The following is a 14,333-nucleotide window of genomic DNA, read 5'->3' as shown; positions in this document are numbered from 1 at the left end:
ATTTTGGAGCTGGAGATGAATCATCTGGGTAGGAAATTAATTAGAGAAATGAATAAAGTACCCCAAGAATTTAAGGTAATCTGGGTGGAAAACAATTATTTGCAGTTATTTGGACTGGGGATTAATTGCTGTCCTTGTGTGAAATCTAAATTCTAGCATTTACATATCCGTATACAGAAACATAGAAATTAGAATGTGCACATTTGTGTCCTGTGAGCCTGGGGAATACCTCTCTTAGAAACTATCTGAATCAAAAGTTTTGCTTTGGGGCTATGAGTGTACTACAGCCTTGTCCTACCAGGTACAAGGGATGATGGTACAGGACACCACAATTTGATATAATGCCACTGAATTCAACATTGACACCAAGGTAACAGAAGATGTCTGAATGGTTTGTATTCATTATGTGAACTGCAGAATTTTCAAGCTGCTTGAATATATTTTAGACTGTGTTCCACAATTGCATCTTCAACAGTAGATGCTTAATTCATAGACAAAAGGAAAATTCTATTCAGAAAAATGTCTAGGCAGTACTAGGTGTTATTTGATTTAATTGAGTTATAAGCCACCCGCCTAGCCATAGGCTTTCTGGGAGGCTTACATAAAGGATAGAGGATGTTCAAGGGTATATGTGCTTTCTGCAAAAACCAGCACCTTCATGTCTCCTCCTCTTCACCAACCCCCAGTAACATGCAGGGAAAAAAATCACACTGTGTGATGTTTTCCCGTGTTTCTCTATTAGCATGCAACTTCAGTCGGTTAGAAAGTTAGACCTTACAGCCTTGTTTATTGGAAATGATTTCCCGCAGTGCCTGGAAGGCCTTGATGTTTGGATGTCAGATGGTTCCAAGAGTTTTCCCCATTTGCGATGGAAGACAGCATACCATCCGCTGGTGAAGGGGGCAAATTCAGGGAAATGCCACCAGCCTTGGAACCCTAACCCAGTTGCCTAGTGCACTTTGCCAAGGACATGCATGGGCCAAACGCTTTCACAGCTATGAAAAACGGTTCAGCTCTTCTTTAGCTGCTCTTTGCCATCGGCATCACTGCCTGCTGGATGAAGCGATTGTACTGAGCATTGCATCTACTTTCATGAATCTATCTCAAGATTGTAACTTGTTCACCTGAACTATATATATATATATATATATATATATATATATATATATATATGCATGCATGCATGCATGCATGCATGCATGCATGCATGCATGCAGCTGTTCTGGTTATGGTCTGCAACAGACACAAAGAAAACTTAAAACACACAAATGTTGCTTTAGTTTTCATAGAGCCCCAAATGTTGGCCCAGGAGGTGCTGGGGGAGACACAACTCTTATTTCACACCTTTTCCCCTTCTGTAGCTAGCACTAGCCACCATATTGCAGAGTTATCACTTCTGCACTTCACTTTGAAGCAGTGAATACGTAAGCAGCAATTGATCTGCTTCAGAAACTGCCACTCTTGTCTTGGAGCAAAATCAGGCACCCAGTTCTCTTATCCTTCTCACAAACATCAAAACTGTCATTTCTGACCTCAATAAACCTACTGAGATGTAAGTGGAGCCAAAATAAATCATTACATAAATGTAGGTTTCATCAGTTTGGATGCTGCTGTTCATACTCTCTTAGTTGGCCAACATCCCAAGGTTTCAAAGCAATTAATCTTTACACAGAGAAGTAAACCTTGAGGACCCTCCAATGGAAATGAAAGCAACAAGCTCCACCTTCTCAAACCCTGGAATCACTCCTCCTGCTAGTGAGAAAGGAAGACATACAGGTGCATGGGAGTGAAGGTGAAAACTTTCTATTACGAACTTTCATGCAAAGTTGTCCTTGCCCCATATTTTATCTTAGCCTTAAAATACATCGATCCAATACTGCTTTCAACATGGCCATTCTGAGACACATTCATTTCAATGGGACAACTCTATATAGGACTAACACTGAGTATACTTCCCAAAGTCCTTCCTTATCAATGACTTGGGCCTATGCAGCCCATTTAAACTTCTTCAACCTACTATACACTCTTACATTCTCAGAAATGCCAGCATGTCAATGTCAGAGCAAACTCCTTTAATCAAAAATGGGTGCCATGGATTTGAATGCATGCAACCAGTTCCATGCTGCAAAGATGTAACATGTCCCAGTTTACAGGTCTAAGAAAATACACATTTGATACCCATTCTTAGCAGTGACTCTAGGTACTCTAATCATGATATTGTGAAAGTTTAAAATGTATTGTTTGGTCTATCTCCACAGCTTAGGGTACATAATGAGGAGTTAGAAAGTTAAAACTTCAGAGTCTACTAAGGAAAAATAAAAATCCAGTGTAACAAACTAATATTCTGATCTCATATTAGACACAAGTTAATTGAAATGTTCTGGGGCATCTGAAGGATGCTCTGTTCCCATACAGATGCACCCAATCTTTGAGTCTTCCTTTAATAATCCTTTTGTACAATAACACATCTTTGGGACTCTTTGGTATATATTGAATGTTATCCAGCTGCCTGTTTTTTCACAGAGGGAATATGTTTCTATTAACTCAGACATTTTGATGCACAACCTGCTTTAACTGTTGCTTACTCTTTCTGGCTACTTAATTTTATGTTTGCTTGTGTGTTTACTTTTTCAACAGTTTACATTGTTGTGAAATGTCTTGAAAGCTTTTAAGTGGAAAGACAGTGTAATGTTCCCTCCTTTGAATACAGTGCAACAAGTAAACTGCATTTAAAGCAATGTCACTGGCTTCTAGGCAGTATGTATAGCACAGGTCTGCAGCCTTGCAGTCTTCCAGATGTTTCTGCCTACAGCTCTCCTCAGGACTAGTCAGCAAAGTCATTGGTGAGGGTTGAGGCCTGTAGGGCAAAATATCTGCAGGGGCACATTTTAGCCACCCTTGGTATAGCAGATCAATATTAAAAATGCATTCACTCTTAACTTTCTCTCAGTTTATTTCTGACCTCCAAGAACAAACCACCTGAAAAGCAAATTTCAATGCTTTTGAAAGGGTTACAATTATGGTCTTGTGTACAACAGCCCAATGCTCAAATGCACATGTTACTGCGTAAGAAAAAAAAAGTGTTCCTCAACACTAAGGACATCCAACAAGCTTTCGTAAGACTCACCGACAAAGAATTTCAGACCATGGGGAACAGGCAAGTCAATGAACAATCAATTCTTATGCAAGCCATATTCATATAAAATGATAAAGACACAGTATTGGCTTATACAAGCACAATTTTATTATGAACTGAAAAAATAAACTATTTTCACTATTCCTGTATATTGAGCAACATTTTTTAAATCACCAAAAAGCCTAGCCCATGACCAAAAATATATAAATATACAACTATCTGTATATTTGTCTATACAAGTCCATCTGTATGATTCACCATAGCATGTTTAAATTTTTTGGCTAAAGAAAGTGGTTAGAGCTGTTTTTCCCAAAGATCTCCCTAGATCTGAAGGCAGTTTCCTCAATTTTTAAGAGTAACCAACTAGCACAAGACAGCTGATTTTCATGTCAGTCGAGCTAATCTTCCAAAAAATGGATAGTGCTAAGTAGGAGTGCTGCCTGGCAATGGTTTGCTTGATTCAGATACTGTGGCAAACTATGGTTAGATGAAACCAAGAAATAGAACAAATTGACACCAGAGAGGAAAAAGGGGGATGTTATTTGTACATGCCAGCAGTTCTCCAAAGTGTGGAAAAACAGCACAACTTCTGAACCAGCTTTCTTCAGATGAACTTGCTACTTGTTTCCTTCCAGATCCAGCTGATCTAAGAATTATTCCTGAAGACCATCATAAATTTTTTGAAAAAAGAAAAAAAGCAAGGTTTTTTTCCCTCCTTTCTCAATCAAGTACTTAGGACAGTATAATACTATGCATATATTACATACAGGGCCTTGGGATGCTTTTGAAGAGCAAGTCATAAGACAGCAAATTTTATACTAGAAACACGGAAGACACAGTTATTTAGATGTTGTTAGAATGCAATGTCCATCATCCTCATAGGCTATACTTAAAATGACCGATGGGAGTTGTAGTCGAACAACATCTGGATAGCCACAACTTTCCCTTTACTGCTTAAAAAAAGGGTGGGTGCAGTGGCCTATGTTGACTGAGAACTGTCACTTTCTTCACAAGCATTTGATTTGGCCTTGTAAAAAGCTTTCAGAAAAACTATTTCTACATTAAACTTTTCAGAGAAAAATATTTTCTTTGAGCCAGGTACAAATATGAGCTTAACCAACAGGACTTACATTTCTCTAATGAGCTTTTAATCAGTTCTTTATGCCACAAAAATCCATATGCTCAAAAACAACAACAGTGTCCCTGGGAAAGTTGAATAATGAATTGACCTTGGTTTCTAGGGGCAAAGCTTGTTTTGGAGAAAACTGCAAGGTAATGATAAAAGTCATGGAATTTTCCCTAGGTGGGAGTGTGTTCTGCAAAAACACAGTGTGTTCTGGGAAAAAAATACTGAACCACAAGCACTACCTGCCAAGTTTTTATAACTCAAAAGCCAGCAACAGTTGTTTTCCCATCCTTGTTCTAGTTTAAAAGTTCTGTAGTAGGCTGCTGTGGAAACCACAGATCTCAGTGACATCAAGAAGTAACTACAGACATGGGATCATGCTTCCAGCTGCTGGAATGGCATAATTGTAGCACTTAAAGCTTTTTTGTTATATTGCAGATGCTGTCATTTTGAGATGTAGCAAAAGGATGCTCTCTGTGGCTCTTGTCCCTTTGTCTCTCACTGAAAGTACCTGAACCATGTACTTTCTACTTAGAAGGAAACTTGTTTATGCTTTGAAAGGATGATGTTCCAATTACCAAAGACCTTCGATGTTTTGCTTGACATTTTTTCTGCCTTATTACACTGACAGGAACGGAGCCATTGCATACTTCATTTGGAGCCAAGAGACAGGTGTGCAAGTGTAAATACTGGTGTATATACAGCTATGATAGTAGAAATCTATAAAGTGCAACTGTAAATTCAAAACAAAAAACTTCCGATCTAGCGGAAGGCAGAAAGCCACAATCAGAATGCTGGCCATAAATGCACTTTAAGAAGTAAATGTCCAGTGGAATGCGCTCGCAAGCACCAAGGTCAGCAGAAAAAGTTTCACTTCTTACTCCGATGGCTGAATTTCCCCTCCTGGCTCATCTGACAGCATAGCGAGAGATGCTTTCAGACAAAAACCTCAGCACAAAGCATGCACAGACTGTGGGAAAATGTAAACCATGTAACTCTGAACAGCTCGTTATTGTAAAGGCACAACATTTGATATCCAGCTGGAACCCTTAGCCACCTTTCATCCAATGGAGTCATATTTAGAAAGGCAGCTGGCCCTGAATCCCAGAAACACAGAAAGTGGGCAGGATGGTTCCCATTTTGAAGTCCTAGGAGATCTGGAAAAATATGAGAAAGAAGTCTCCTGATCTGCCTGCACCTCAAAAAGAAGATCTACTTGAAGACGACAAGATGTTGTGTAGGAATTGCAAGCTATAGCATACTGTGGTCTCCAGCAGAGAGGTGGTATCAAACTGAATGGCTGTCAGCACTTCTGGGTCAAGTCTTTTAGCCTTCACCTTAAATTATAACAAATGAAAAAGATCCAAGCAGAAAGACCATCTTTCCAGCTATGCCTGAAGCAGCAGCAGTGTCCTTCTGCCTTACCTATGCTGTGTCTCAACAGCACAGGGACCACTAGCGGATCAAAGGCGTCCTCTGATTCCACCCCATTAATATCCCCACAGTTCATTTCTTCCTACGGATCTTAGGTTTCTTCACTGGGCGGAGGTAGGGGTTGTCTATCAAGTTCTCCTCTCCATTCCGGCTACCGGAAAGGGAGGGATTGTGCTGTAGCACCGATGAATTCTCCTTCTCAGCTCCTGAATCATCCTGCAAAATAAGAGAACAACAATGTCAAATTCACAGATAAAGACCAACTACACACTAGGAAAACTGAAACAGAAAACAAGAAAGACACACAGGAGTTAAGGCAACAAGCACACACTAGTATATAGCACAGAGCACAGTGCCCTCTGCTGGATATCATAAAATACCTTATGGAATTAAGCACTGAGAAAAAAAATCATGTGGATAAATTTGACAAAGAAAGGAATGGGGGAAATGGAGAGTGTACGTACACACACACACACCTTCCACTCCCTGACTCCCTCGTACTTTGGGACCTGTTTGAAGCCACTGTTTCCTCAGTCTTGGCTGATTTTGGCATCCTTTATTATTTAAAACAACCCTGAAAGAGTTCTGACCTAGTACATGTGTTAATGCCACTGTACCAAGCAGTTTCAACTACAGGATGCTGCTGCTGCTGCTAAAAGAAAACAAAGCCCTCCTGTTGCTTTTACCCTGAACACTAAGAAGAAAATGACGAAAATGCATCTCTGTTCCCCAGGCAACTGGATCAATGTTCCCTGTCTCATGTGATGAACATTTCTTTTCCTACGAGTGCTATATCGCACTGCTTTTTCCCTGATGAAGCTTCACAACAACATGTAGCAAGCTGCGGCAGAACACAGGTGACCTGTCAGCAACTATAACTAACTGAATCAGATCTTTAGTGACAAGAACATAGTCCTTCTTCCTTGCCCCAATTCCTTACCACTTGCACAGTATTGCACCCTTCTGAAGATGCAAACTCTTGAGAAAGGGGGGCCATTACTTTGCAGGGGGGAACCAGAATGTGTACAGGAAAGGCCTGCACCAAAGGTCCGTGAAAATATCTAGCATTTTCCACATCCAGAATTATGTAAATAAACATCTTTGCCCAATGTATTTCTGCTCCAAGATTTCATGTATACTTTTGGTGGCTGTGTAATACAGAAGTTTCATTAAAGGCCAATGTCACACTGCATTAAGACTGAGTCTCAAGGGTTCTACCATGCTCACGTGCAAAGCGAGGTTTTCTGTGTCTGTCTGATCATCTTGTTCAGATGAATCAGTCTCTTCCATCTGCTGCATCTCCAATTCCGAAGGAAGTAGAGCTGTCAGGTAGGGTATTGCAAAAGGCCTGGCAGCTATCACTGGGGATAAAGATGGCAAGATCTTAGATACAGACATTCAATCCACAGATTTCCAGCCTAATCTGCATGAAGCATGCAAGGACATTCTCTGATACAAAGAAAACCAGGTATTATTGAAGGTTTTACATTTCAAGTGTCACTTATTACGTATCCTTTTTATTGCATATTGATTAACCATTGTCCTGATATCTTTTCCTGAAGGACAGTTTCTAAACATCCAAACCGATAAATAGCTACAGTGATATAGTAATAGTAACAATAATAAAGTTAAGCATTTCTTTAGCACTTTAAAATACTCAAAGCACTTCATATAGATTAGCTTAGACATCAGAAGTGTAGGAGAACAGCACCCTCCCCAACTGAGTGCTTTCTACATATATTGGAATGCAACTCCATCCCTGTAGCCAGCATGAGCTTTAATCCAACACAACTGGAGAGTACCAGATTCAGGAAGACTTGGTTCATACCCCCATTTTCTGCGTGACCTTAGGCCAGCCACTCCCCTTCAGCCTGACCTGTTCTGCTTGGGGGAAGGCCAAAATAAGCATGTGACTCAAAGAAAGAAATCATATTTACAGACCAGGAAGGTTGGTATTATTGTAGCCATACTGCAGGCGGACTGGTGATGCTGAGAAACAATGGCTTACTTGAGGCTGCTTAGTTCATGCCAAAGGCAACATCTTAACAAGAGACCTTCTTAACATTATCCAAAACCAGCTGTATTTTTGCATTTATTCAATAAAATGCCAGCCCAGTTGTTAGCTTAGTTTGTCCCTAAATGTGGTAATCCTTCCAGAGTTTACTGCTTTTGATCATCCTGCATTGTCTTACTGTTCAGAGTCAATCAGATATACCACTGGATTTAGACACAGCATTGTTTTTAAAGTCTTCCTTAGCCCTTCAGCTGTGATTTTTAAAAGTGTTGCTATGTTTTAGATTGATTACAACCTTTCGATTTTGTGCACTTTTACTCTGATGTTTACTTTGGCTTATGCTATTTAAAACTCTTACGTTGTCATGTTGCAGTTCTAGGTTTTTAATTTGCAAACCACACAGAACATTTTGGCTGCTGGGCAGTCAAGTGACTGTTTGGAAACAGTCCAAAGTCGAATGGCAGATCAGCTGCAGACCTATGCTTTTCAAGACGAACAGTTTTCCTGCCACTAGACTAACTGTAATTTTAAGCATCTCTCACAAGGGAAGGTGCTGACATCATCCTTGAAAAGACTCTGTGTCTCTCCTGTCTTTGCCATGAAGCGAGTCAAAGCTCTTTCAACATCACGTCTCTGGGATGCAGCCTTTTCTCGTAGGATCTGGTAATCCAGTACAGGCTCACGGTATGTCTGGAAGGCAAAGGAAAGGAGGCAAAAATAACTGGCATTCAAAATGTATTGCTCAGATTCACAGGGAGCAATCCAGCCAGCCATTCATATAAAGTTATCTATCCAGAGGACATCCAAAACCTCTTATTCAAGATACTTTTCAGAAGTAACTGAAAAGGAACAACTCTGTGGAAAATGAACACTGCTCCATTCTAAAAGGCAGAAAATATCTTGGACAAGCCAGTATACAATCTTGTATTTAAAGCACCAGTCAATTTCTGCTGCAGGCAATTCTATAGTGGCAGCATATGGTCATTTCTATGCAAGGCAAGCCTACTTACTGGTGTTTTGATGTAAGTGTGAGGGTCTGGGAACTCTGGGAAATGACCGGGGATGTGTGATGGATGAGGCTTGTTCTGTCCAGCTGTCAGGGCTTTTGGAGTCACAGGCTGATTTGTTACAGGTGCTGCAATTGGAAATAAAACATCAGTCATGGCAGTGCTTCTAGCACAAGGCTATTGTCCCAGTTTAACAGGGAGGTAATCCAATGATTCTACTCAACTTGGGATGGCTGACAAATTGAATTTGCTTAGGCAATGACACAATGAGGGTGGGGTACCCTATGGACAGTTTACTGTAAAAGAAATGCTTATATAAAGATTTAACTTAGATCTGTCCTGGAATATCAAGACGCTGCTTAGTGAGATAAAGGGCTATCACCAAACACAGTATTCCCACACTGAATTCTTTTCCTCCTTCTGCCAATTCTGTAAGATCATGTACTGCCTTCTCAAATTCAACCAATAACAAGGAGCCAGGATGGGGAAATGGACAGCAATTTACGATGGATATCAGGTGATACAAATTTTACAGGAAAAGGTTAAGGGAACTTCATACAAGGGTGCCTTTCTTGACAGAAGACCTATATCCCATGTAATATGTGATTTTGTCCTCCATGGTAACAAGTCAGCAATATATTCTGCTACTCATTCTTCAGCTGCCAAATGATAAAAACAGTGCACACCAAGAAATACATTTAACATCTCATATTTTTTTAAACAAGGACTTACTGAGATAAACCAAGAGTGGTTGCCTACACAAAAGGCCACTAGATTACCACCAATCTAGTCTAGCAGTTTGAGTAGGCCAGAGTGCATCTTCCAGAAAGCTTCTAGCCTTTATTTGGAGGCTGCCGAGATGGTTCCTTTCTTGGCCAACCTGTTATACTTTGAGATGACACCAAACTACAGTCCTTAACCAGCACACCTGTGACCCGTTCCTAACATATATACTTCAAAGTCTTAAGATTTCAAATGACACTGTCTTCCAAATATGTGTGGTTACAGGCCTAAAGCCCAAATCTTGCTACTGTCAAAGAACTACATTGCAGCTTGAGTGGTTTTTTTTTTTTTTTTTGCTGAACATAGAATTCACAAATTGGATTGTTCAAGTAATTAATGAAATACAAAACTGCCTGAAATACATGAAACTTTAGCTCATGTATTACTAATCTAAATAGCCTGTTAATTAGAAATGGAAATTAACTTGCTTATATTCAAAGCCCATTAGTGCAGACAACTACTGACTCCCAGACAATTACAGCCCTGCATGTTTACCATGGTTCACAGTTTTTTACAACGATGCACCTGACAGACAATCAGGTGGTTTTCATACCCCCACACTCCGTCCTCCCAGTAATGGCACATATCCCATTAGCCACTGTGCCTGAAATTCAATCCCAAGGTGCATTGCACCCTGCCTATGTTGCCTGTCTCTTCCTCTTTGGTTCACACACAGATACTCAATGGCTGCGCAGTTCCTGCAACTGTGACGGTTCTCATGGGACTTTGTACTAGTTGCATATCAGGACCACAGAAAGATGAAGTTGGATTCAGACAAGCCCTGGTGGCACAGAGAAACCATAGAACAAACCATTGTTTCTTACTGTGAATTCTAAAGACCAAATTTACCATGGTGAAATATCACAACTGGGTTTGGGCAACATGACAAACCAACAATGGTAAAAAACCACCATGGGCTGTTCTGTTGTCTGAACCCAGCCAGTGTCTGGAGAAAAGTTCTACTGGCGGAAATGACACTTCGTCCATCCCAACAGCCCTGGTACAAACATGTGACATCTACTGTCAGTGGTGCTTTCAATAGAGGGTGACCCTAGAAATGCACCTTCTGGGGACAGGGGCAACTTTGGATCTGCAAAATCCAAAGCCCCTCCATTCATCTGAGAAGCCTCAGAGCTGGGGCCCTCGGTTACACCAGCGTTGTGCTGGCATGGCTAATCTCCCTGCCCATGCATACACTAATTGATTTCAATGAGAAAACTGCCAGGCTGGAAGTGGCAGAGAATTTGCCCTGCTCACTGATTCCAGCAAGTTGCTAAACAAGCCACACCATGATACTCAGCACATTTCCTTAGAATCAAGCCCTACTGATTTCAAAGTTTGCTCCCCAGTAACTCTGATGTGCAGTTCATGCAATAGCTTCTGTAGCTATATACCATGCCCAATGCTGGACTGTTTCAATCCATGTAAATAGGTGACTAGAAGGGACCCATGAAGTTCACATTTCCAAACTGAAAAAACTACAAACAGCTTCTCCAGTTTAAAGTGCCTCTTACAGAAACCACACCTTCAGCATACGATGTTATGTCAAGCTAAAGAGTTAATGAACTAACACAATTTTAAAATGCCCAGGTGTATTTCCTAACCACTGGATTAGACTTCCTCTTACAAAACATTTGAACAAATAAAATGAACACTAGACAGAAGCTCACATACGTGCAGTGATCACCATCCTCTGAGACCTTTTGGCATATGCAGGAAGTGTTTCCACATTAAAGCCTGAAACACACAACAAAACAAGTGCTAGCAAGTCAATCTGCAGTGCTACTATAACGCGTCCATCAATCAATCAATCATCAATGCAAGAGTGGCACTGAAAAAGATAGCCAAGCTAGAGCCTCGGTGTGGAGCTCTGGAGAGTGTGCTTCTAGTTCCCACCCTTCAATCATGGATTCTTAGCCTAACCTACCTCACAGATAATGAGGTTAAAATAGTGGTGGATGAGGATCGAGCACACCTCCTTTGGCTTCTTGGACAAAATGCAAGACAGAAAAGTAAGAAATGAAAGCATTGTTCTTCTCTCTCTGATTCTAGAGGAAACCAGGCAGGAATCCAGACAGAAAGGTTCACTGGAACATACACATACATGTGTGTTGGTGTTCTGCAGCCAACATTCTGAATAGGCAAATTTATCCACCAAATCTAGCACAAGGTGTAGCAGCACGGGGACTGGACTTCCTTCTGGATGAGAAGCAGACATGGTGACAAGGTAACCATGGAAAAGACTGGTGGGTTAAAAGGTTATGGTAGTATTTTCACTGATGCTATGGTGATTCACCCCCATGTTCCAGTAAATGCTCAGCAGGAGTAGTCATATTCATGAAGTTCCCAACTTCTTTCTACCTCCCCACACCTGCAATATGACCACATAAAGAATTAAGCATTAATCCTGGCACTCACCCATTTCAACTAAGGTGACAATAATATCCGAAAGAGTTGGTTGAGTCCTTGCAGTGTGTTCACAGAAAGACTTGGCACTCCTCCCAATTTCTGAAATATCTGGCAAAGCAAAGATCACCACAGGATTGAGATCTCAAATGCTTACATGTCCCCATCAGCCCAACCATGCATTTAGAAAGCCAAATACCTGAAAAAGCTCAACCATCCCGGCATTTAAGCTGCATTGGAAGGAAAATTAGAAACCTGGTATTCTAATGTGAACTTTTGTTGCTTATGTATTTTTAATTTTTGTTAACTATCCAGAGAGCTTCATCTATTGGGCAGTATAAAAATGAAATAAGTTCTTTGCACTTTTAAGACACTAACTCTTTACCTCCGGGGAAATAGTAAGAAATATATAAAAAAGAACAAGCCCAGGATGCCATATTTTATGGTTTAAGAATATTTTTAAAGCATTTCTCCAAATAAGGAAGAACTGGGCAGGAAAATAGCAAATCCAGTTCAGCATACATCCTTACTGTGTAAGTGCAATGTAAGTATAAAGCAAATCAGGTTAGGGCCAAAAAAATTCCAATCTACATATCAGTTCTGATATACACTAATCAGATCTGAACTGGTATTGTCAGACCAGGAAATGGAACTTAGATTCATGGTGGACTGCAAAATAAAAACAGTAGCTCAGTGTAGAGCGGCAGGTAGGGCTCATTAGGAAATGCATCAAATAAAGAACATGATGCCTCTATCCAAATCTGTGCTGCAATCACACTTGAAATACTGTTTTGGTCACGACACCAGAAAAAGGATAATGAACATACAGGAAAAGTACAGAAGGGTAACCAAAACAATTAGGCAGCTCAGCAATTCCCCTGTGAGAAATGATTGCCATATTAGCAGCTTTTAAATTTAGTGGAAAAGTGGGTTTGGGAAGATATGATAGAGGTCTACATAATTATGCACTCCATGGGAAAAATGGATGTGTATGGAAACATTGGATATAAAGACGTTTTCTTCCTTCTCTCACAATACCAGAAAATACCAGAACCCAGTAGTTCTAGTCCTCTCAATACAGCAGAGCCCAGTCCAATACAGTATATATAGTATTGGGAGATTCAGGATAGTTCAAAGGAATTTGTTGCCACAAGTTTGGTGATGCCCACAACTTAGACAGCTCTAAAAAGGAGTAGGACAAATGTGTGGAGGATACAGTTTGTCAACAGCTGCTAGTAAGAATGGCTGCACAGAGCCGTATGTCTTGGATCAGACGAACATTCAGAAGCAGAGGGCCTGTTGTGGCCTTTTCCTCGTGCAGAAATTGGAAATGCCTGTGTTTGGTATTGGTTTTGGCTTTGGGCTTTATTTTTAAAGACATTACCGGGGGAACGGCATCATTTGTGTAAGCCAGCATTCCACAGCCAGAAATACTCACAGCTCTGAAGCATCTCAGTCATGGTTTCCACAGCAGCCTTCTCGGCACTCTCAAAGCCAGCCTCTGTCAACAGTGAGCTGACCACCACCTGGAGGGTCCTCCTTCGAGCCAAATAGTAATTATCTGCTGGGGTGGTACAGTGTTTACCACCTGAACGCTGTTGAAACAGAACCCAAACAAGAAAAATGATGCAACGCGTGAAAGAAGAAAATAAACAAGGAATACACCAAAGGACAAATCTCTGGTCACTTCTAAACATGATACAATCACAACTTTGCCCAAGAGTCCAACATGTGTTCTCACTACCCAATTTTCACAGTGCTCTCAGTCCTGATGTTTGTAGAATTAGCAAGGAATTAGAAACATGACTTGAGGTATGCCCTGGCATCAGATCCTGAATTAGGCAAGAGTAGCACTAAGAAATGCTTCTCTCATGCTCACTCCTGTTGTTCCTCTATGATTTGTGTCTGATTTAGTTAACACAGCATTTTGTTATGGCATCATCACAGTTTTTCCTCTTCTGCTGCTAAGATCAGGGGATCTGCCATGGCTAGATGGAAATATGGAGACACCACCCCCCACAAAACAACTGAGTCTCCCTATCTAGATCAACACAGAACTATGCCAATAGCTATGCTAGTGCTTTTCCCTCTGATGGGAACTGTCCCTATAGCAGCCTTCCTCAACCTGGTGCCTTCCAAATGGTTTAAACTACAACTCTCAGGATTCCTGATTATTTGTCATGTTAGCTTGGGATGATGGAAGCTGAAGACCAAAACATCTGGAGTGCACCAGGTTTGGGAAGGCAACATTGTGCTGATTCCAGCTGATGAAATGACACTGAACTGGGGTGCTGGGCCCCATTCTTTTTGTAGACAGCTGTTTGAATTCTGGATTCAGGACCTGAAAGGTAGAGGCAGAAGTTGGGAGGAAATGAGCACCAACTGGAAGGTGTGATCATGAACAAATATTCTCCTTTCTTACTTCTT

General features: G+C 40.8%; 1 protein-coding gene across 1 annotated transcript; it reads right to left on the bottom strand.

Moving 5' to 3' along the window:
- Positions 1 to 3,221: 3,221 nt before the first annotated feature.
- On the bottom strand, positions 3,222 to 13,735 carry TAF8 (TATA-box binding protein associated factor 8). Its single transcript, XM_044445233.1, has 7 exons — positions 13,345 to 13,735; positions 11,919 to 12,017; positions 11,175 to 11,237; positions 8,721 to 8,845; positions 8,253 to 8,400; positions 6,915 to 7,057; positions 3,222 to 5,912 (listed from the first exon to the last, which is right to left on the bottom strand). The coding sequence occupies exons 1-7, from the start codon at positions 13,601 to 13,603 to the stop codon at positions 5,769 to 5,771; spliced, it is 981 nt and encodes a 326-aa protein (XP_044301168.1). The 5' UTR covers positions 13,604 to 13,735; the 3' UTR covers positions 3,222 to 5,768.
- Between the last annotated feature and the right edge of the window lie 598 nt (positions 13,736 to 14,333).

This window comes from Varanus komodoensis, unplaced genomic scaffold (assembly GCF_004798865.1).
Source record: "Varanus komodoensis strain SLA01 unplaced genomic scaffold, ASM479886v1 scaffold1, whole genome shotgun sequence".
Taxonomy (NCBI): Eukaryota; Metazoa; Chordata; class Lepidosauria; order Squamata; family Varanidae; genus Varanus; species Varanus komodoensis.
The sequence above is the reverse complement of the archived record's forward strand: the minus strand, read 5'-3'. Positions and strand labels throughout refer to the sequence as shown.

Bases quoted from the DNA above. Each gene is read 5' to 3' on its own strand.
- TAF8 (XM_044445233.1), bottom strand. From the start codon at position 13,603: ATGTTTAGAAGTGACCAGAGATTTGTCCTTTGGTGTATTCCTTGTTTA. The intron at 11,238-11,918 runs GTGAGTGCCAGG...TGTGTGTTTCAG, and splicing joins TGTCACCTTAGTTGAAATGG to GCTTTAATGTGGAAACACTT. The intron at 8,846-11,174 runs GTATGTGAGCTT...TTCCAATTGCAG, and splicing joins GAGGATGGTGATCACTGCAC to CACCTGTAACAAATCAGCCT.